The sequence below is a fragment of the Daphnia magna genome, linkage group LG1, assembly GCF_020631705.1.
Source record: "Daphnia magna isolate NIES linkage group LG1, ASM2063170v1.1, whole genome shotgun sequence".
NCBI lineage: Eukaryota > Metazoa > Arthropoda > Branchiopoda > Diplostraca > Daphniidae > Daphnia > Daphnia magna.
This window is the reverse complement of record NC_059182.1, coordinates 13,656,002-13,677,904: the sequence shown is the minus strand read 5'-3', so window position 1 is coordinate 13,677,904 and position 21,903 is coordinate 13,656,002. Positions and strand designations below refer to the sequence as shown.

Below are 21,903 nucleotides of genomic sequence, written 5' to 3'. Positions count from 1 at the left end.
CAAGTTTATTTTTCAATTGGCTTTATAGTTTTTGAACTAAACGTAAAAAACCAAAACTAAAGTTGGGACACTTTGTATTTTATGGTTTTTAAAAGGGGTTGATTTAAGAAGAAAATGAATCACAAAATCAAAATCAGCGTTCAATTTTGATTATACTGTGCGAATTTTATCGAATTTCAACAGATGTCGTTTTTTGCGGATTTTGCCAAAAGTGGGAAGGCTATACCCTTACCCACTTTTTCATTTTTGACCAAATTTCAAATTGTGCTTAAAATACAAGAATTCGATTCAGAATTGATTGATGTTCATAGAAATCAAGTTTATTTTTCAATTGGCTTTATAGTTTTTTAACTAAACGTAAAAAACCAAAACTAAAGTTGGGACACTAACAGCCCTTTCTATTTTATTGTTTTTAAAAAAGGTTGATTTAAGAAGAAAATGAATCACAAAATCAAAATCAGTGTTCAATTTTGATTATACTGTGCGAATTTTATCGAATTTCAACAGATGTCGTTTTTTGCGGATTTTGCCAAAAGTGGGAAGGCTATACCCTTCCCACTTTTTCATTTTTGACCAAATTTCAAATTGTGCTTAAAATACATGAATTCGATTCAGAATTGATTGATGATCATAGAAATCAAGTTTATTTTTCAATTGGCTTTATAGTTTTTGAACTAAACGTAAAAAACCAAAACTAAAGTTGGGACACTTTGTATTTTATGGTTTTTAAAAGGGGTTGATTTAAGAAGAAAATGAATCACAAAATCAAAATCAGCGTTCAATTTTGATTATACTGTGCGAATTTTATCGAATTCCAACATATGTCGTTTTTTGCGGATTTTGCCAAAAGTGGGAAGGCTATACCCTTCCCACTTTTTCATTTTTGACCAAATTTCAAATTGTGCTTAAAATACATGAATTCGATTCAGAATTGATTGATGATCATAGAAATCAAGTTTATTTTTCAATTGGCTTTATAGTTTTTTAACTAAACGTAAAAAACCAAAACTAAAGTTGGGACACTTTGTATCTTATTGTTTTTAAAAGGAGTTGATTTAAGAAGAAAATGAATCACAAAATCAAAATCAGCGTTCAATTTTGATTATACTGTGCGAATTTTATCGAATTCCAACATATGTCGTTTTTTGCGGATTTTGCCAAAAGTGGGAAGGCTATACCCTTCCCACTTTTTCATTTTTGACAAAATTTCAAATTGTGCTTAAAATACATGAATTCGATTCAGAATTGATTGATGATCATAGAAATCAAGTTTATTTTTCAATTGGCTTTATAGTTTTTGAACTAAACGTAAAAAACCAAAACTAAAGTTGGGGCACTAACAGGCCTTTCTATTTTATTGTTTTTAAAAGTGGTTGATTTCAGAAGAAAATGAATCACAAAATCAAAATCAGCGTTCAATTTTGATTATACTGTGCGAATTTTATCGAATTTCAACAGATGTCGTTTTTTGCGGATTTTGCCAAAAGTGGGAAGGCTATACCCTTCCCACTTTTTCATTTTTGACCAAATTTCAAATTGTGCTTAAAATACATGAATTCGATTCAGAATTGATTGATGATCATAGAAATCAAGTTTATTTTTCAATTGGCTTTATAGTTTTTGAACTAAACGTAAAAAACCAAAACTAAAGTTGGAACACTTTGTATTTTATGGTTTTTAAAAGGGGTTGATTTAAGAAGAAAATGAATCACAAAATCAAAATCAGCATTCAATTTTGATTATACTGTGCGAATTTTATCGAATTCCAACATACGTCGTTTTTTGCGGATTTTGCCAAAAGTGGGAAGGCTATACCCTTCCCACTTTTGAATTTTTGACCAAATTTCAAATTGTGCTTAAAATACATGAATTCGATTCAGAATTGATTGATGATCATAGAAATCAAGTTTATTTTTTAATTGGCTTTATAGTTTTTGAACTAAACGTAAAAAACCAAAACTAAAGTTGGGACACTTTGTATTTTATGGTTTTTAAAAGGGGTTGATTTAAGAAGAAAATGAATCACAAAATCAAAATCAGCGTTCAATTTTGATTATACTGTGCGAATTTTATCGAATTTCAACAGATGTCGTTTTTTACGGATTTTGCCAAAAGTGGGAAGGCTATACCCTTCCCACTTTTTCATTTTTGACCAAATTTCAAATTGTGCTTAAAATACAAGAATTCGATTCAGAATTGATTGATGTTCATAGAAATCAAGTTTATTTTTCAATTGGCTTTATAGTTTTTTAACTAAACGTAAAAAACCAAAACTAAAGTTGGGACACTAACAGCCCTTTCTATTTTATTGTTTTTAAAAAAGGTTGATTTAAGAAGAAAATGAATCACAAAATCAAAATCAGTGTTCAATTTTGATTATACTGTGCGAATTTTATCGAATTTCAACAGATGTCGTTTTTTGCGGATTTTGCCAAAAGTGGGAAGGCTATACCCTTCCCACTTTTTCATTTTCTGACCAAATTTCAAATTGTGCTTAAAATACATGAATTCGATTCAGAATTGATTGATGATCATAGAAATCAAGTTTATTTTTCAATTGGCTTTATAGTTTTTGAACTAAACGTAAAAAACCAAAACTAAAGTTGGGACACTTTGTATTTTATGGTTTTTAAAAGGGGTTGATTTAAGAAGAAAATGAATCACAAAATCAAAATCAGCGTTCAATTTTGATTATACTGTGCGAATTTTATCGAATTCCAACATATGTCGTTTTTTGCGGATTTTGCCAAAAGTGGGAAGGCTATACCCTTCCCACTTTTTCATTTTTGACCAAATTTCAAATTGTGCTTAAAATACATGAATTCGATTCAGAATTGATTGATGATCATAGAAATCAAGTTTATTTTTCAATTGGCTTTATAGTTTTTGAACTAAACGTAAAAAACCAAAACTAAAGTTGGGACACTTTGTATTTTATGGTTTTTAAAAGGGGTTGATTTAAGAAGAAAATGAATCACAAAATCAAAATCAGCATTCAATTTTGATTATACTGTGCGAATTTTATCGAATTCCAACATATGTCGTTTTTTGCGGATTTTGCCAAAAGTGGGAAGGCCCACTTTATTTCAAATAAGACTTTTATGTTTAAAAAATTAAAAAAATGTCGTAAAATCTTTTGATTTTCAATAAGCTATACCCTTCCCACTTTTTCATTTTTGACCAAATTTCAAATTGTGCTTAAAATACATGAATTCGATTCAGAATTGATTGATGATCATAGAAATCAAGTTTATTTTTTAATTGGCTTTATAGTTTTTGAACTAAACGTAAAAAACCAAAACTAAAGTTGGGGCACTAACAGCCCTTTCTATTTTATTGTTTTTAAAAAAGGTTGATTTAAGAAGAAAATGAATCACAAAATCAAAATCAGTGTTCAATTTTGATTATACTGTGCGAATTTTATCGAATTTCAACAGATGTCGTTTTTTGCGGATTTTGCCAAAAGTGGGAAGGCTATACCCTTCCCACTTTTTCATTTTTGACCAAATTTCAAATTGTGCTTAAAATACATGAATTCGATTCAGAATTGATTGATGATCATAGAAATCAAGTTTATTTTTCAATTGGCTTTATAGTTTTTGAACTAAACGTAAAAAACCAAAACTAAAGTTGGGACACTTTGTATTTTATGGTTTTTAAAAGGGGTTGATTTAAGAAGAAAATGAATCACAAAATCAAAATCAGCATTCAATTTTGATTATACTGTGCGAATTTTATCGAATTCCAACATATGTCGTTTTTTGCGGATTTTGCCAAAAGTGGGAAGGCTATACCCTTCCCACTTTTTCATTTTTGACCAAATTTCAAATTGTGCTTAAAATACATGAATTCGATTCAGAATTGATTGATGATCATAGAAATCAAGTTTATTTTTCAATTGGCTTTATAGTTTTTGAACTAAACGTAAAAAACCAAAACTAAAGTTGGAACTTTGTATCTTATTGTTTTTAAAAGGAGTTGATTTAAGAAGAAAATGAATCACAAAATCAAAATCAGCGTTCAATTTTGATTATACTGTGCGAATTTTATCGAATTTCAACAGATGTCGTTTTTTGCGGATTTTGCCAAAAGTGGGAAGGCTATACCCTTCCCACTTTTTCATTTTTGACCAAATTTCAAATTGTGCTTAAAATACATGAATTCGATTCAGAATTGATTGATGATCATAGAAATCAAGTTTATTTTTCAATTGGCTTTATAGTTTTTGAACTAAACGTAAAAAACCAAAACTAAAGTTGGGACACTTTGTATTTTATGTTTTTTAAAAGGGGTTGATTTAAGAAGAAAATGAATCACAAAATCAAAATCAGCGTTCAATTTTGATTATACTGTGCGAATTTTATCGAATTCCAACATATGTCGTTTTTTGCGGATTTTGCCAAAAGTGGGAAGGCTATACCCTTCCCACTTTTTCATTTTTGACCAAATTTCAAATTGTGCTTAAAATACATGAATTCGATTCAGAATTGATTGATGATCATAGAAATCAAGTTTATTTTTCAATTGGCTTTATAGTTTTTGAACTAAACGTAAAAAACCAAAACTAAAGTTGGGACACTTTGTATTTTATTGTTTTTAAAAGGGTTGATTTAAGAAGAAAATGAATCACAAAATCAAAATCAGCGTTCAATTTTGATTATACTGTGCGAATTTTATCGAATTTCAACAGATGTCGTTTTTTGCGGATTTTGCCAAAAGTGGGAAGGCTATACCCTTCCCACTTTTTCATTTTTGACCAAATTTCAAATTGTGCTTAAAATACATGAATTCGATTCAGAATTGATTGATGATCATAGAAATCAAGTTTATTTTTCAATTGGCTTTATAGTTTTTGAACTAAACGTAAAAAACCAAAACTAAAGTTGGGACACTTTGTATTTTATGGTTTTTAAAAGTGGTTGATTTAAGAAGAAAATGAATCACAAAATCAAAATCAGCGTTCAATTTTGATTATACTGTGCGAATTTTATCGAATTCCAACATATGTCGTTTTTTGCGGATTTTGCCAAAAGTGGGAAGGCTATACCCTTCCCACTTTTTCATTTTTGACCAAATTTCAAATTGTGCTTAAAATACATGAATTCGATTCAGAATTGATTGATGATCATAGAAATCAAGTTTATTTTTCAATTGGCTTTATAGTTTTTGAACTAAACGTAAAAAACCAAAACTAAAGTTGGGACACTTTGTATTTTATGGTTTTTAAAAGGGGTTGATTTAAGAAGAAAATGAATCACAAAATCAAAATCAGCATTCAATTTTGATTATACTGTGCGAATTTTATCGAATTCCAACATATGTCGTTTTTTGCGGATTTTGCCAAAAGTGGGAAGGCTATACCCTTCCCACTTTTTCATTTTTGACCAAATTTCAAATTGTGCTTAAAATACATGAATTCGATTCAGAATTGATTGATGATCATAGAAATCAAGTTTATTTTTCAATTGGCTTTATAGTTTTTGAACTAAACGTAAAAAACCAAAACTAAAGTTGGGACACTAACAGCCCTTTCTATTTTATTGTTTTTAAAAAAGGTTGATTTCAGAAGAAAATGAATCACAAAATCAAAATCAGCGTTCAATTTTGATTATACTGTGCGAATTTTATCGAATTTCAACAGATGTCGTTTTTTGCGGATTTTGCCAAAAGTGGGAAGGCTATACCCTTCCCACTTTTTCATTTTTGACCAAATTTCAAATTGTGCTTAAAATACATGAATTCGATTCAGAATTGATTGATGATCATAGAAATCAAGTTTATTTTTCAATTGGCTTTATAGTTTTTGAACTAAACGTAAAAAACCAAAACTAAAGTTGGGACACTAAACCCTTTGTATTTTATTGTTTTTAAAAAGGGGTTGATTTAAGAAGAAAATGAATCACAAAATCAAAATCAGCGTTCAATTTTGATTATACTGTGCGAATTTTATCGAATTCCAACATATGTCGTTTTTTGCGGATTTTGCCAAAAGTGGGAAGGCTATACCCTTCCCACTTTTTCATTTTTGACCAAATTTCAAATTGTGCTTAAAATACATGAATTCGATTCAGAATTGATTGATGATCATAGAAATCAAGTTTATTTTTCAATTGGCTTTATAGTTTTTGAACTAAACGTAAAAAACCAAAACTAAAGTTGGGACACTTTGTATTTTATGGTTTTTAAAAGGGGTTGATTTAAGAAGAAAATGAATCACAAAATCAAAATCAGCGTTCAATTTTGATTATACTGTGCGAATTTTATCGAATTCCAACATATGTCGTTTTTTGCGGATTTTGCCAAAAGTGGGAAGGCTATACCCTTCCCACTTTTTCATTTTTGACCAAATTTCAAATTGTGCTTAAAATACATGAATTCGATTCAGAATTGATTGATGATCATAGAAATCAAGTTTATTTTTCAATTGGCTTTATAGTTTTTGAACTAAACGTAAAAAACCAAAACTAAAGTTGGGACACTTTGTATTTTATTGTTTTTAAAAGGGGTTGATTTAAGAAGAAAATGAATCACAAAATCAAAATCAGCGTTCAATTTTGATTATACTGTGCGAATTTTATCGAATTTCAACAGATGTCGTTTTTTGCGGATTTTGCCAAAAGTGGGAAGGCTATACCCTTCCCACTTTTTCATTTTTGACCAAATTTCAAATTGTGCTTAAAATACATGAATTCGATTCAGAATTGATTGATGATCATAGAAATCAAGTTTATTTTTCAATTGGCTTTATAGTTTTTGAACTAAACGTAAAAAACCAAAACTAAAGTTGGGACACTTTGTATTTTATTGTTTTTAAAAGGGGTTGATTTAAGAAGAAAATGAATCACAAAATCAAAATCAGCGTTCAATTTTGATTATACTGTGCGAATTTTATCGAATTTCAACAGATGTCGTTTTTTGCGGATTTTGCCAAAAGTGGGAAGGCTATACCCTTCCCACTTTTTCATTTTTGACCAAATTTCAAATTGTGCTTAAAATACATGAATTCGATTCAGAATTGATTGATGATCATAGAAATCAAGTTTATTTTTCAATTGGCTTTATAGTTTTTGAACTAAACGTAAAAAACCAAAACTAAAGTTGGGACAACCTTTGTATTTTATTGTTTTTAAAAGGGGTTGATTTAAGAAGAAAATGAATCACAAAATCAAAATCAGCGTTCAATTTTGATTATACTGTGCGAATTTTATCGAATTTCAACATATGTCGTTTTTTGCGGATTTTGCCAAAAGTGGGAAGGCTATACCCTTCCCACTTTTTCATTTTTGACCAAATTTCAAATTGTGCTTAAAATACATGAATTCGATTCAGAATTGATTGATGATCATAGAAATCAAGTTTATTTTTCAATTGGCTTTATAGTTTTTGAACTAAACGTAAAAAACCAAAACTAAAGTTGGGACACTAACAGGCCTTTCTATTTTATTGTTTTTAAAAAGGTTGATTTAAGAAGAAAATGAATCACAAAATCAAAATCAGCGTTCAATTTTGATTATACTGTGCGAATTTTATCGAATTTCAACAGATGTCGTTTTTTGCGGATTTTGCCAAAAGTGGGAAGGCTATACCCTTCCCACTTTTTCATTTTTGACCAAATTTCAAATTGTGCTTAAAATACATGAATTCGATTCAGAATTGATTGATGATCATAGAAATCAAGTTTATTTTTCAATTGGCTTTATAGTTTTTTAACTAAACGTAAAAAACCAAAACTAAAGTTGGGACACTAACAGCCCTTTCTATTTTATTGTTTTTAAAAAGGTTGATTTAAGAAGAAAATGAATCACAAAATCAAAATCAGTGTTCAATTTTGATTATACTGTGCGAATTTTATCGAATTTCAACAGATGTCGTTTTTGCGGATTTTGCCAAAAGTGGGAAGGCTATACCCTTCCCACTTTTTCATTTTTGACCAAATTTCAAATTGTGCTTAAAATACATGAATTCGATTCAGAATTGATTGATGATCATAGAAATCAAGTTTATTTTTCAATTGGCTTTATAGTTTTTGAACTAAACGTAAAAAACCAAAACTAAAGTTGGGACACTTTGTATTTTATGGTTTTTAAAAGGAGTTGATTTAAGAAGAAAATGAATCACAAAATCAAAATCAGCATTCAATTTTGATTATACTGTGCGAATTTTATCGAATTCCAACATATGTCGTTTTTTGCGGATTTTGCCAAAAGTGGGAAGGCTATACCCTTCCCACTTTTTCATTTTTGACCAAATTTCAAATTGTGCTTAAAATACATGAATTCGATTCAGAATTGATTGATGATCATAGAAATCAAGTTTATTTTTCAATTGGCTTTATAGTTTTTGAACTAAACGTAAAAAACCAAAACTAAAGTTGGGACACTTTGTATTTTATTGTTTTTAAAAGGAGTTGATTTAAGAAGAAAATGAATCACAAAATCAAAATCAGCGTTCAATTTTGATTATACTGTGCGAATTTTATCGAATTTCAACAGATGTCGTTTTTTGCGGATTTTGCCAAAAGTGGGAAGGCTATACCCTTCCCACTTTTTCATTTTTGACCAAATTTCAAATTGTGCTTAAAATACATGAATTCGATTCAGAATTGATTGATGATCATAGAAATCAAGTTTATTTTTCAATTGGCTTTATAGTTTTTGAACTAAACGTAAAAAACCAAAACTAAAGTTGGGACACTAACAGCCTTTCTATTTTATTGTTTTTAAAAGGGGTTGATTTAAGAAGAAAATGAATCACAAAATCAAAATCAGCGTTCAATTTTGATTATACTGTGCGAATTTTATCGAATTTCAACAGATGTCGTTTTTTGCGGATTTTGCCAAAAGTGGAGGAAGGCTATACCCTTCCCACTTTTTCATTTTTGACCAAATTTCAAATTGTGCTTAAAATACATGAATTCGATTCAGAATTGATTGATGATCATAGAAATCAAGTTTATTTTTCAATTGGCTTTATAGTTTTTTAACTAAACGTAAAAAACCAAAACTAAAGTTGGGACACTAACAGCCCTTTCTATTTTATTGTTTTTAAAAAAGGTTGATTTAAGAAGAAAATGAATCACAAAATCAAAATCAGTGTTCAATTTTGATTATACTGTGCGAATTTTATCGAATTTCAACAGATGTCGTTTTTTGCGGATTTTGCCAAAAGTGGGAAGGCTATACCCTTCCCACTTTTTCATTTTTGACCAAATTTCAAATTGTGCTTAAAATACATGAATTCGATTCAGAATTGATTGATGATCATAGAAATCAAGTTTATTTTTCAATTGGCTTTATAGTTTTTGAACTAAACGTAAAAAACCAAAACTAAAGTTGGGACACTAACAGCCCTTTCTATTTTATTGTTTTTAAAAGTGGGTTGATTTCAGAAGAAAATGAATCACAAAATCAAAATCAGCGTTCAATTTTGATTATACTGTGCGAATTTTATCGAATTTCAACAGATGTCGTTTTTTGCGGATTTTGCCAAAAGTGGGAAGGCTATACCCTTCCCACTTTTTCATTTTTGACCAAATTTCAAATTGTGCTTAAAATACATGAATTCGATTCAGAATTGATTGATGATCATAGAAATCAAGTTTATTTTTCAATTGGCTTTATAGTTTTTAACTAAACGTAAAAAACCAAAACTAAAGTTGGGACACTTTGTATCTTATTGTTTTTAAAAGGAGTTGATTTAAGAAGAAAATGAATCACAAAATAAAAATCAGCGTTCAATTTTGATTATACTGTGCGAATTTTATCGAATTTCAACAGATGTCGTTTTTTGCGGATTTTGCCAAAAGTGGGAAGGCTATACCCTTCCCACTTTTTCAGTTTTGACCAAATTTCAAATTGTGCTTAAAATACATGAATTCGATTCAGAATTGATTGATGATCATAGAAATCAAGTTTATTTTTCAATTGGCTTTATAGTTTTTGAACTAAACGTAAAAAACCAAAACTAAAGTTGGGACACTAACAGCCCTTTCTATTTTATTGTTTTTAAAAAAGGTTGATTTAAGAAGAAAATGAATCACAAAATCAAAATCAGTGTTCAATTTTGATTATACTGTGCGAATTTTATCGAATTTCAACAGATGTCGTTTTTTGCGGATTTTGCCAAAAGTGGGAAGGCTATACCCTTCCCCCTTTTTCATTTTTGACCAAATTTCAAATTGTGCTTAAAATACATGAATTCGATTCAGAATTGATTGATGATCATAGAAATCAAGTTTATTTTTCAATTGGCTTTATAGTTTTTGAACTAAACGTAAAAAACCAAAACTAAAGTTGGGACACTAACAGCCCTTTCTATTTTATTGTTTTTAAAAGGGGTTGATTTAAGAAGAAAATGAATCACTTAATTGATATCAGCGTTCAATTTCATCCCGGGTTAATTTTTGGAAGGGTAGACTATAGCCTTCCTACTTTTGTCAAAATCTACAAAAACGACATTTCGAAATGGCGTTCGGAATTAGAATAAAGACTGAAAAATATGTTTAATTCGAAGAAGTCAAATACTATAAGTTTCACGTGAAAACGAAATCGTTACTATCCAAAACGCTTACCAACGGGATACAGCCCTGTTTTGCAACGCCACAACAAGGTTTACACATGCATCCGCTTCCAATCCACGTCACCATTGACTGTTGAGTAGTAAACGAAATCAGCATAACAATCGATTGAGAAATACAGTATTTAGTAGACTTCTTCTTTGCAAACGAGGCAAACGAGGAAATTCACCCTTCTATTGTTAATTTTGACCGTTAGATAATATCACAAATTATCTATAAATTACTCAAATGAACGGTTAACTAGCTTTACAAGAGTTGTCTATAAAAAAAGTGGGTTAAACAGCGTTCCGTAAAAAAGAGGTAGACCCTATCCTTCAGGTTGGTGCGAAAAGTGACAAATTGCAGCGTACATTTTGCAAGCCAGATTTTTATGGGGACTGGCCTGCAACATGCGGAGATCTGATGCACTACAATGCAAAACGCTATCCTCTCCCAGTCAAACATCTACTTGGTGCAGATCAATCGAAGGGAGTGAGGCTTGTGAATTAGACCACGAACAGGAGTAGTTAAGCAATCCAATCTATAACTCTGGTTTAAGATAGAACGCACTGCATATTCATTAACTACGCACTTAAAGGGTGGTGCCTTCATCGTTAGAAGATGGATTTGTCACCAGATGGCAACGCAGGTTCTCTATAAAGTATAAATTTCCCCAAATAAATGCTTAACTACAGAACAGGAGTTATCAATAAAACAAAAGTTGATCAAACGGCGTTCCGTAATTATCCAGTCTTGTTTAACATAGTTGCAACCCTTTTCCATGTAAGCAGCATTACTGGGAAGGGTATTGTTATTTCGAAGTTAGATGAAATCAGTTAACGAACTCAATGGAAGTTTCTTGATCAAGCCCTATAGTCCCCGTTGAAGATGCTTTTAAAGAAAGAGCTCACACTTTCTGGGCCAGACCAGTATAAAAGACAGCAATTTTTCTCCGGTTTTTTTTTTTGTGCAATCAAAAGTTTCATGTCCCAAACGCTTGGGTTGCTCGATTCCTTTGGAGAACTTTTTCAGCAAAACTTCTGTAAAGAGAAGAGAAAAATGACTCAAGACTAAATATGGATTCGCTCTAAACTACAAAAAAAAACTCGGGCAATGCACATAAGTAGATTTACTTACTTGCAATTTTAGTTACGGTTTCTTCTGAACCGTGGCGAATGCTACGAGAAAAATTGTCTGGATTTGCGACGTGAGCATTGAAATAAATGTAGCTCAAACTTGGAAAATGAAACAAGAAAATTAGTCAATAGAACTAGATGAACATAATAAAATGTTTTGTACAAAAAATTATCCGATTATTTCTACTAATATTAAATACTTCAACTCTTTCCACAGTGATAAAAGGTTTCGGGCATCACTTGTCTGTGGTCTACAATCCAACGTAAAATTCCAACCGTTTATGTCAACCGAAATGTTCATCGCAATACAAAAAGATATTCACATACTTGTCCGCGCCTACACAGTAGGCAGAAAAACATGTTTCGACACAAACAGATGGCAACAAAGAAATGTAAAATAATACGAGAAACAAAATGGGACTTAGACAATCAGGAAAACATGGAATATAAAATTCCACGGCACGATAGCGCTGTCGTGATTGTTTGTCAAGGGGATTGTATGGCAAACGAAAAGAACCTATCCGTAGGACAATATTTCTCCTCATTGCTGCATCTCCTGTTACACGCGTACTTTACTTATTTCAGGTGACGCTCAACAACAGAGGCAATACAACGGTAATAGTATAACAACAATAACGCAACGTAAATAAAGGTATAAATACAATCTGAAACGAAAGGCGGATGAAAGGGAGTGAGTGAATAAGGATCATGTTATTTCATCTCCTTGGAAAATGCATGGCCTTACATTAATTTCCCATCAGTTGGCTAGAAGGTGGTAGGAGAGGATTTAGGAAAAAATAATGTTTGCTGATGGGGCGGGTGGCAATAGAGACAATGGTTTGAGAAACGTAAATGGGGTATAATCTGTATTCAAAGAGGGTGCACTCATCAAGTGACGACCGACTGCACAGCGCTCCTTTCCTGGTAGATGCACTGCAATTGCCCTTTAAGCTCTTCGTTGGTGATGGACGTCTCGTCAGCTAAGGTATTGGCTCGTCGAAGATCCTCTCGAACCTTAATCAATTAGAGATCGAATCATTAAGAATCCAAAAGCATGACTGAACGACAGCATCAAACGCCCACTATTTCCATGGAGTAGAAGTTAAAAATTGTTTTTTTTTTTAACCAGAAGTATGGCTACAGTAATATTATATACGTTAGGAATATTTAAAAATATCACTATAGCCTACACGATCGATTTCCCTATGTATGGAAAAATGAGGCTATTCAGGTGCGCACAAGCGCTTTGGTCCTATTACACCAACCAATCCCATCCGCCCTCGAGTTCTTTTTTATCCCATTCCATCGTATATTTATTTCTAAAAACAAATTGAGAGACAGCAAAATAACGGAGAAGAAGACAGGAAGATCCAGAGAGGGAAAGGAAGACGGATGAGAGGGGAAGCCCTCTGCTAACAAACTCACGCACGGATTGCGCTTCTAAACGTCGAAAGAAAACAAGGGAATAACTGTCTATAGCCGAGAATGATTTATTCAGTAGTGGAAAATCCCTATAGCAGTGCATCAAAGGTATCACAAAACTGAACCCTTCAATATTTTTGCCTACAGGAATTCTCTTCAAAATGTACCGACTCGCCTACAGATTATTATTGTTCGTTTTTCTAGGGAAACGCAAAAAGTATATTTTTTTTCCTTTACTAAATAAAAATAAAAGCAATGCGGATGAAGGAAATTTGTACCGAAAGTAAAACAGGATTGTACGCATACGACAGTGGAGTTTCTCGCGTCTACTGCGCTTTGCGGATGCAAACACATGGAGGAGTAAATCCACAAATGATGACTTGCTTTACGCCCACACGCAAGAAAAAACGAAGATAACGAATTCGTTACTACTAGTTGTAGTGTCATGCAACCTCGAAGCTCATTTAGAGCCTTTTGTTGAGTATGTGTGTAAGCCCACGTCATTTCGTATATATGCGTGTACAACGTAATCTTCAAATGCAGCTATAATCAAATACCTTTTCGACTTGCCGAAACACTCTGAGAAAGTTTAATCCAGCCAGTTTTCTCAGATCCTCCTCCGACCACGTTGGATCTTGCAACAGTTCGGCGAAAAGGTACGGGTACTTGGAAACATCCTCCAGTCCTTGAGGTGTCCTATGATCCCAGGCAGGAAATGATACAAACACGCATATAAGCTTCTCATAAGGAGTCCGAATGGTGAAAGTAAACACAACAATCAAGACGGAGGAATCAATAATTTCCTCCACCGTGTAGGAAGACGTACGTGTTGATGCCGTCGTAACCTGCTCCAATGCCAACGTGATCGATTCCAGCGACACGCCGGATGTGATTGATGTGCGCTTTAGTTGTTTTTGTTGTTGTTTTGCGTGGGCGTCCACAACAGGAGATGAGAAAAACCACGTCAAGTATCGAGACAGGTCAGGAGGAAGTGAAGAAAAGGAAATCAATGACAGGTAAACAACAAAAACCGTTCTTAAATAGGATTTTGTATACGCGTTGCCATTACGTAATAACCCTTAGGAACGCTTCAAGGTCGGCAGGAACGTAACGACAAGGACGAGGTAAAAATTGTCAAAAAAGGAAAAGCAGAGAAAAAATCGATGCACTGGAACTGTTATAGTTGGTGATGAAGGAGAACAAATATGCGGAGGGAAGAATTGGCTGTGGTAGGTATGTAAGGCACTAGGTAAAATACACAACTGAAGAGACACTTACCAACGACATCCGGGATGGTGCTTGTCTTGTTACAGCTGACGAAGAGGCTGAAGAAGCTCACCATCACTATTCCCCCGTTGGTCACCTAAATCGTAAGCAAACAAGGACCAGCGACACCCCCATAAAGAGAGCGAAAGATAAAGAAAAGTCAATATGCACAGGATCAACGGGTGCGGCAAACAGCGATTCGGGTCAGCAAAGTTATGTAGCGCTTCCTTGCGGAGTCGTTACGCGACACAGAAAAGAGAAATAAATCGATACCGCAACTCCTACGTACACCGTCGCTTATGGAAACGAATGGGCATTACCTTTGCGATTCACAAGCATTTTGCTGTTCTCCCCAAAACAAACCCATACGTAGTCTCGCTATATGTTTTCTCTCCCGTAGTTATTATACCATTTGTTGTTGTATCTGGAGTCTAAATAGAAAGTGAAAGTCTACCCGGACATTTCCCATCCAATAATTGACCAAGTTTCTTCCCAGAAACACGCGAGTTTTTCTCCTTTTTTTTTTCTTCTCTTTTTTTTCTCTCCCACTCGCCTCTCTGTTTATTTACTTACTTATCTCGAGTTATAAGGAACCGCTTTTTACGTCGCCCCTTTTTACATGGGTCCTTTTTCCCCTCTCGCTCCTTCTGCTGTGCCCGAGAAAAGTTGTAATAGGCACGGGCGAGAGTGAGTTGTCGTCGTTGACTGTTGTCCGGACAACTCGGTGCGAGGGCAGAAAACAACGATGACTATACTACAACGGCAACAAAAGAAAACGGGATGCCCTATAAGAACTCTCTCCAGCACGCAGCAAAACTTTGGCCTCTTTTAATCGTTAATTACTCAGCTGCATGTTTATTTTTATTCGTAGACCAGTGGCATGGTACCCATGGACGATACAGGAATATACAGTTTCGGTCGTTACGTCGTAGTAGCCGTAGTGTGATCGCCGAAGCAACCGAGCGATTAGGTGTCCTTGCGGCCACTTGCCCGAAAGCCAATGATATCCCGAAAATAACCAGCAAACGCAAATGGAAGAAAACAAGTAAAATGAGGAGGCGTATGAGATGGATCTCGGCCACTCACAACTGCACACTGAAGTGGGCTAGGCAAGCCTGCCATCAGTTAAATAAAATGAATAGCTATTTCGTCTATATAAATGAAAATGTCTGGAGCTTTTAGAAGGCGCTGTAAACGTTGTGTTTTTTCCCTCCTCGAAGCTGTTCCTTGTACACAAGTAAAAGATAATGACGAGAACGTTCCGCTTATGCTATACAACTGTTCGGCGGCATTCATGGCAGTGCAAATACTACTCGTCGGCTGCGGGGTTTATCTTTCTTCAAAACTACAAGCTCTTCTAGTAGCTCACAGCATCGCTCTAGGCTATATCCTTCCTATCAGAGGCCGATGTATTATTTATGTTTTCTACGCGTGTGCATACATGTTTGGCAAGAGTAAAAAAGAAGAAAGGGGTTTGTTTCTGTATGTGCCTGTTTGCTGTTGACTTAGATTGTATGTGCTTGTGAGTATTTACCAATCTTTTGAGGACTTCGTCTGGTACGTTGCGAGTTATATTGCACAGGGCCCTCGTCGATGAATGAGAGAAGATGACGGGAGCTCGGCTGGCGTCCAGTGCGTGGTGCATGGTGGTTGACGAGGCGTGAGACAGATCCACTATGACGCCGAGTCTGTTCATTTCTTTGATCACCAACTGTGTGATAATGATTAAGAAATGATTAAGCCAAGGAGTAGAAGCAACAACACAAAATACATTTGCCAGACGCTTTTCGTAAAGACTATAAAGGCTTTCGTACAGGCTTACGTAATAGAGTTCTAAAAAAAAAAAAATCTGTGCTCCATTTCTTAGACATGGATTATCAATGAACAAGCTCAAATTAGGCTAGCATCAGATGAATGTGATTTTCGGAATACAATAAAATGATGGCGGAAAGAAATCTAAGTTAAAGAAAAAGGGTAGACACCATGGGATAAAAGAGATGACATTGATGAAAAGATGCAAACGGGGAATAGAAAAAGAAAATGTCTACCTCTCTTCCCTCTCTCCGTCGATGAACAGCGGGGAATTGTAAGCCTCTTATGTACTAAGATCAAGATGATGCTTTTTATATTCTAAACTTCTATCTAGGTTCTTTTCGTTACGAGTCTCAGGCTTAGATGGAGTCCCGTGAAACTCGACTAGTCTTTCTATTTCGTACATCTTTGCAGCCAACCAGATGCAGTAGTTTTTAGCTTTTGCAAGGGATTTGGTACTTTTTAGATCTACTCAGTTTTTTTCTTCTTCTTTCTTCTCTTTATCTATCTCAATCTTTCCTTATTGAAACTAGGTAAAACCAACTGATGGTTATCGCTAGTAGGAATCTAACTTTTTATTCATATATATATTTTTTTCTCTTTCCCTGAAATTCGAAATCAAGTCTAGATCGATCGAAATAAACTTTCCTTTTTTTCAGATGATGATTAAAGTTTCACTTTCATTTTTAAAAAAATCTTATGCTCCAAAGTTTCAGATTGTTGTGGGAAAAGAAATGAAAAGCTTTCAATGGAATCGGTCTTGCTTTTGATTATAGGTAAAGTTATAGCCACACGGGTTGAATATTATAGGTTTCCTATGGCAACCATTGCTGCAAAAGGTGAGAGTGATCGATGGTTTTCATCACCTGCTGATATCTGAATCCCTTCATTCAAGCGGCAAACGCCTCAAAATCGATTCACCAAAGCACTTTTATCGAATGGACACGGGGAAAAGAGAATCGACTGGAACAAACATGCACGAACGTATCACAAGTAGACTAGACATGGGTTACTTTGTTAAGAGGGACTAAACGGTACACGTCTACTTGAACAACTTCATTCACAAGTCCCGAGATCTCCAACAAATGGAAAGAAAAACAGAGTGGAAAGAATGAAAGTAAAAGCAAAAAAGAAAACGTAAATATAAAGAGAGGGAAAAAAAAAAAAGAAATGAAGAAAAGAACCAAGATGAATTGAACTCGACAGCCGGTCGACTGGACTGGACAGGACAACCAACCGGACACACACAAGACGGCGAGGTAGTACACATACGCACACATATAAAACAGTATTTATATAAGCTATGTACGCAGTAGGTTCTCTTGGATGGCGGAAATGGATTGTGACAATCTCCCAGAGGGGAAGCAGCAGTCAACAAAAGAGTAGAAGAAAAGAAAGAAAGAAAATAGACCTGTATGTTCGGAGCGAGACTTGGACAGGAAAAGAACGTGGGAGAGAAACTATTTGTTATTTACTATAGAGTACCAAGATTTGGATTAGGAATCAACTTGGCTACGTAGCGAAACAACATCGACACAGAATGATGGTCAAGACTATAGCTGGTACTTTACGCTTGTTATAGCTTCTTGTAGCTGTCTAACTGGTCTTTGTTATTTATTATATTTCCCCTTTTTTCGTGGTGTTTTTGTTTCTTCAAATGCCATTAATTCATAGGGACTTTTATCGAAGATCGGACGCCTCCACCAGGTTCGATTTATTTGCTTTGGAAAGTTTGTTTGCAACCTACAGATAAGCGCTGACGACATTCTTTTACAAGGAAACACCTACGAGCTTGTTCTCAAGCCGATGGCTGATGAACAAACAATAGGATGGAAAAAATAATAATAATAAAAGTCATCACAGGTTCAGTCGACGCCATGCTGGATAATTCATATGGATTTCAAGGAGCGTCTAGCGCCGTCCTGTGGGCGGATTTAATATTGGCATGCAATAAATATCAGTTGACGAACATGTTGGCTATGATATAGCTATTTCGTTCTATGTATTCTGACCAATCTAACTTCGGGACGTTATAGCTTTGCCTGTCTACAGTACTGCTGCATATTAATAAGTTGCATTACAGTCCCCCATTGGCAACAAAAGTTACAGTCGGTAAACGAGACGTTTTGATTTCGACAATGACGTAATCGAGTGATGTAGCAATAACTATCCGCAATGGGAAAATTAGTTTCGGTGACACTAACAGGGTTTCTTTAAATCTTTTCTAAAGCCCGCCTTACGGAATCATTGCTTCTACCATGATTCTATATCGCAATTTTATTCTAAAACTGAATAATTGTTAAACAATTTCGTTAGAATGGATTACCTTCCCAAAATGGGTGAGTCCTCCTTCGCGCGGATGATGCGGATCGGCTTCGGCGATGGAACAGTCTGCCCTAACAGTGAGCCAAAACGACAATAAAAGCAGTGTTAATCTCCGACGTAATATACTAATTAACTCAATCAATTCGTTCGTGAGCAAAATCGGCCGGATGCGCGCACTCACAAAAACAAATAACAATAAAAGACAAAATTTATACGCTACCATGGAGTGTTGCACGTATGGGTGAGCGTGACGTAACGGATTCCTAGGTCGTAGTAGGTGCGTAAAACACCAAGGCTGTTGCCCAGAGAGTGGCCACCTTCAACGCCCAATAAGCTGGCTATCCTTCCTTCCTGATGCGATTCTTCAATGCCTTCAAATATATACAAAAATATATATACATACGCACATACATAGACAAGTGCCACTATAGAACAGCGCTGTATATCTAAAAACAACACGACAGTCTTATTTATAAAGTACGTGGCCTCCGCTATCATGTCTCTCTTTTTCTTTTTCCCGTTTATATTACCACCAGTCACGTTCGTTCTACTTTTTTGTCTTGCTGCTCGATAACCGCCATTGATACGAAGAGTTTGCAGAGGGGAGGGGGGGTCTATTCTTTCTTGATTGTACACAGAGCCGGCTCTTTTCCGATCGATTGCGTCATAACTATTCTTCCTTTACCCAGTCGTACATCCATTTCTTCCTTTTGCATTATCTCGTAATCACACTCTACGAGATTGCTTGGGTCGGAGTCGAAAAAGAAGAGCCCATCCTCGAAAATCCCTATACTAAGCTGGCCTATAAGTATGGTGGGCCAACGGGCCGGGCCATCACTAGACATACAGAGAGAGGCGACAGAGAAGTCCATTTGAAATGTACTGTGCAAACAGTACTAGACGTTCATCGAGCCGCCTTTGCTTGGACTCCCACTAGCAAGCAGCATCAAACTCCATCTGGAAGTGGACAAATGCAAATCTTTTGGAGACGGTCCGTTTATCCACTGTTGGCAAAGTCAAACTTTACCATTAGCAAAATAGTAACGATTTTCTCTTTACAAACATTGAAAAGGACATCAGCGACAGTCGGCACCCAGGCCTGTCTCCCTTAAACTGCAAATGTTTTGCCACTCACGTCTCCTGCAAAGACATTGCCACATTTCGAGCTCAGGTCTCTTTTTTTTTTCTTCTTTGAAAAAATCCTCACACAGTCACTAGGGAGTCGTGGCCGGCATAACATCGACATTAACGAATGACATCAAAGTTTCGTCCCACTGCTGCTGCTGTTGCTTGGGGGTGGCAAAAGACGAATGATTTCTCGCACTTTTGCTCATCACGTTCCTCTTCCCGCCTTCTTTCTCATCCGTTCCCCCCTCCCCATGAGTGATATTTCGTGATTGGCTTTATATGGAGATGGACAAGTTTGGATTGATATCGTTACACATAGCTCTGCTGTAGGCTACATTAATCATAGACTCACATAGAAGGCAAGATGAATGATGAAGAGAAATCACACAACATTTTGAAATCAATAACTTACACCGTTTGCTATCAGACTACAGAAAAATAGGATGCTAATATATAGAAAAATTAACCTACCTTTAGCATCGACGGCTAATCGAAGATAGTCCGAGTATCGATCAACCATGCGCTTGATCAAATCGATCTGTTCCAATGTTTGTTTGACGGCGTCCAAGTACTGGGCACCACAGGGAACGTAAGCCGCCCAAAACTGAAGTTTGTTATTTTGTGTCCGCATGAAAAGGAAAGAGAAAGAAGAAGAAAAAAAAAATAAGAAGAATAAGAATAAGAATAACACTGTGATGAGATGGATCACTAGTCTTTGCATCCGGGAGACATAGTCTTCAAAGAGTAATACAACAAAGACGATGATCCTGCCTCTGGGATTTTAAACAATACAGTCATATGAAAGGTTTTTTTTTTTTTTAAATATAGAAGTATAGACAGACTACTAGAGCTAACAAACGAGAAAGAAAAAGTTATAGGATTTAGAAGAAAAGTTGTAGGTCAAACACGTGCTTTAGAGCCGTTCGTCTTTGGGTGGATTCTTGTTTCCAGGACAGCTGCACGTGCCCTTACTAGTGAAATAGGCTCAAATGGATAGGCAGAATGAAGGTGGTATTATTTACCTGGGCACCGACACGTCCTTCTCTTAGCCTAGGCAAATCTGTATGCGACCAGGCACTCTTGGACCACGGGTCAAGATGTTGAAGGCCAGTTTCCAGGGCCCTTAGCGTGTTGAGCTTGCCACCAGCAAATTTGCGGATGTTCCACGGCATGTCGTTGTGGCTGATTGGTCAACGTCATCGAATTAGTCCCGACCGCCAAAAAAAAAAGATAAAGATAAAGACAAACATTGACGCATCAAAGTAGTTGTTGTATGGCAGCCAGGTCATCATTAAAAGCCGCAGACAAGTGTGGCTGAGGCTTAAGATCTTCCTCCCATCCACATCAAAAAGAAGGATGGATGGCGATGAAAGATTGGGAGGGCGTTAGTGTGTGTTTCATCTCACGACAAGCAAGACAAGTCGTAATGTCTCACACACAACAGAGCAATGCATTACGATGGCGTATAGTAAATCGATAAAGTTCATTACGGTCTAGCCGGTAATTACGTTGGAAGCTGGCAGCAGACGGGTGCATTTACCCAGCCGACCAGAACGGCATTAGTGCAAACCAAACCGGAAATAAGAAGAATCTTGCATTGCAAAGCACAAAGTTCTTTTTCTTAACCCCGTTTCCTCCCCCACCCCTCAAAAAACAAAACAAGTTCGTCCTAAAAAAAGAGAAAGGGATGGCAGCAGGGAAGTTGAAAGAAACATGGGTAGCTACATTCTACACAATTCGGCAAAGATATATATATAAAAAAACAAAACAAAAAAACTATTGTGTAGTGTGTATGGACCGTGTTTTTCCCACTCGTCTCTGGACATTTCTACCCAATGTCCGTATCATCCTCACAAATGTAGCGATGGTAATGCTATACAATGAGGGATTTTCACGAGCCGACATACAAAAACGATTAGGTGATGAGGATTATAAAGCACAGACTCGCCTGGCTATATAACGAGGACCAGCATACGAACGTTAATTGCAATGTCCTGAAATGCTCTCCGTTCAGCCGAAATTGATCGTTTAAATTTTAACCGATTCATCTAGCTAACTCACAGCCCCAAACAAACGAAATGAGGAGCCTTCCATGAGCGCAAGGATGCATGTCTGCGTGGATTGTATTACTTTATTATGGCCGTTGTACAGTGTTTAGATGGTAAACAAAGATATGCACTTAAGCCTAACAATGTTGCCATGAAGGTAGAAGCCGCTGCCGAATGGACCAGAACAGTGCGTTGGCAAACAGAAGCGAGA

The 21,903-nt window shown here is 35.4% G+C and overlaps 1 protein-coding gene across 1 annotated transcript in view; it reads right to left on the bottom strand.

Moving 5' to 3' along the window:
• Positions 1-11,955: 11,955 nt before the first annotated feature.
• The window catches only part of LOC116921715 (dipeptidase 1), a 35,911-nt gene continuing 25,963 nt past the window's right edge, over positions 11,956-21,903 (bottom strand). Inside the window, 9 exon segments of the mRNA XM_032928053.2 lie at positions 11,956-12,705; positions 13,671-13,809; positions 13,940-14,015; positions 14,392-14,476; positions 15,914-16,090; positions 18,518-18,587; positions 18,737-18,887; positions 20,116-20,248; positions 20,667-20,826. Coding sequence (XP_032783944.2) covers positions 12,580-12,705; positions 13,671-13,809; positions 13,940-14,015; positions 14,392-14,476; positions 15,914-16,090; positions 18,518-18,587; positions 18,737-18,887; positions 20,116-20,248; positions 20,667-20,826 — 1,117 coding nt within the window. The 3' untranslated portion in view covers positions 11,956-12,579.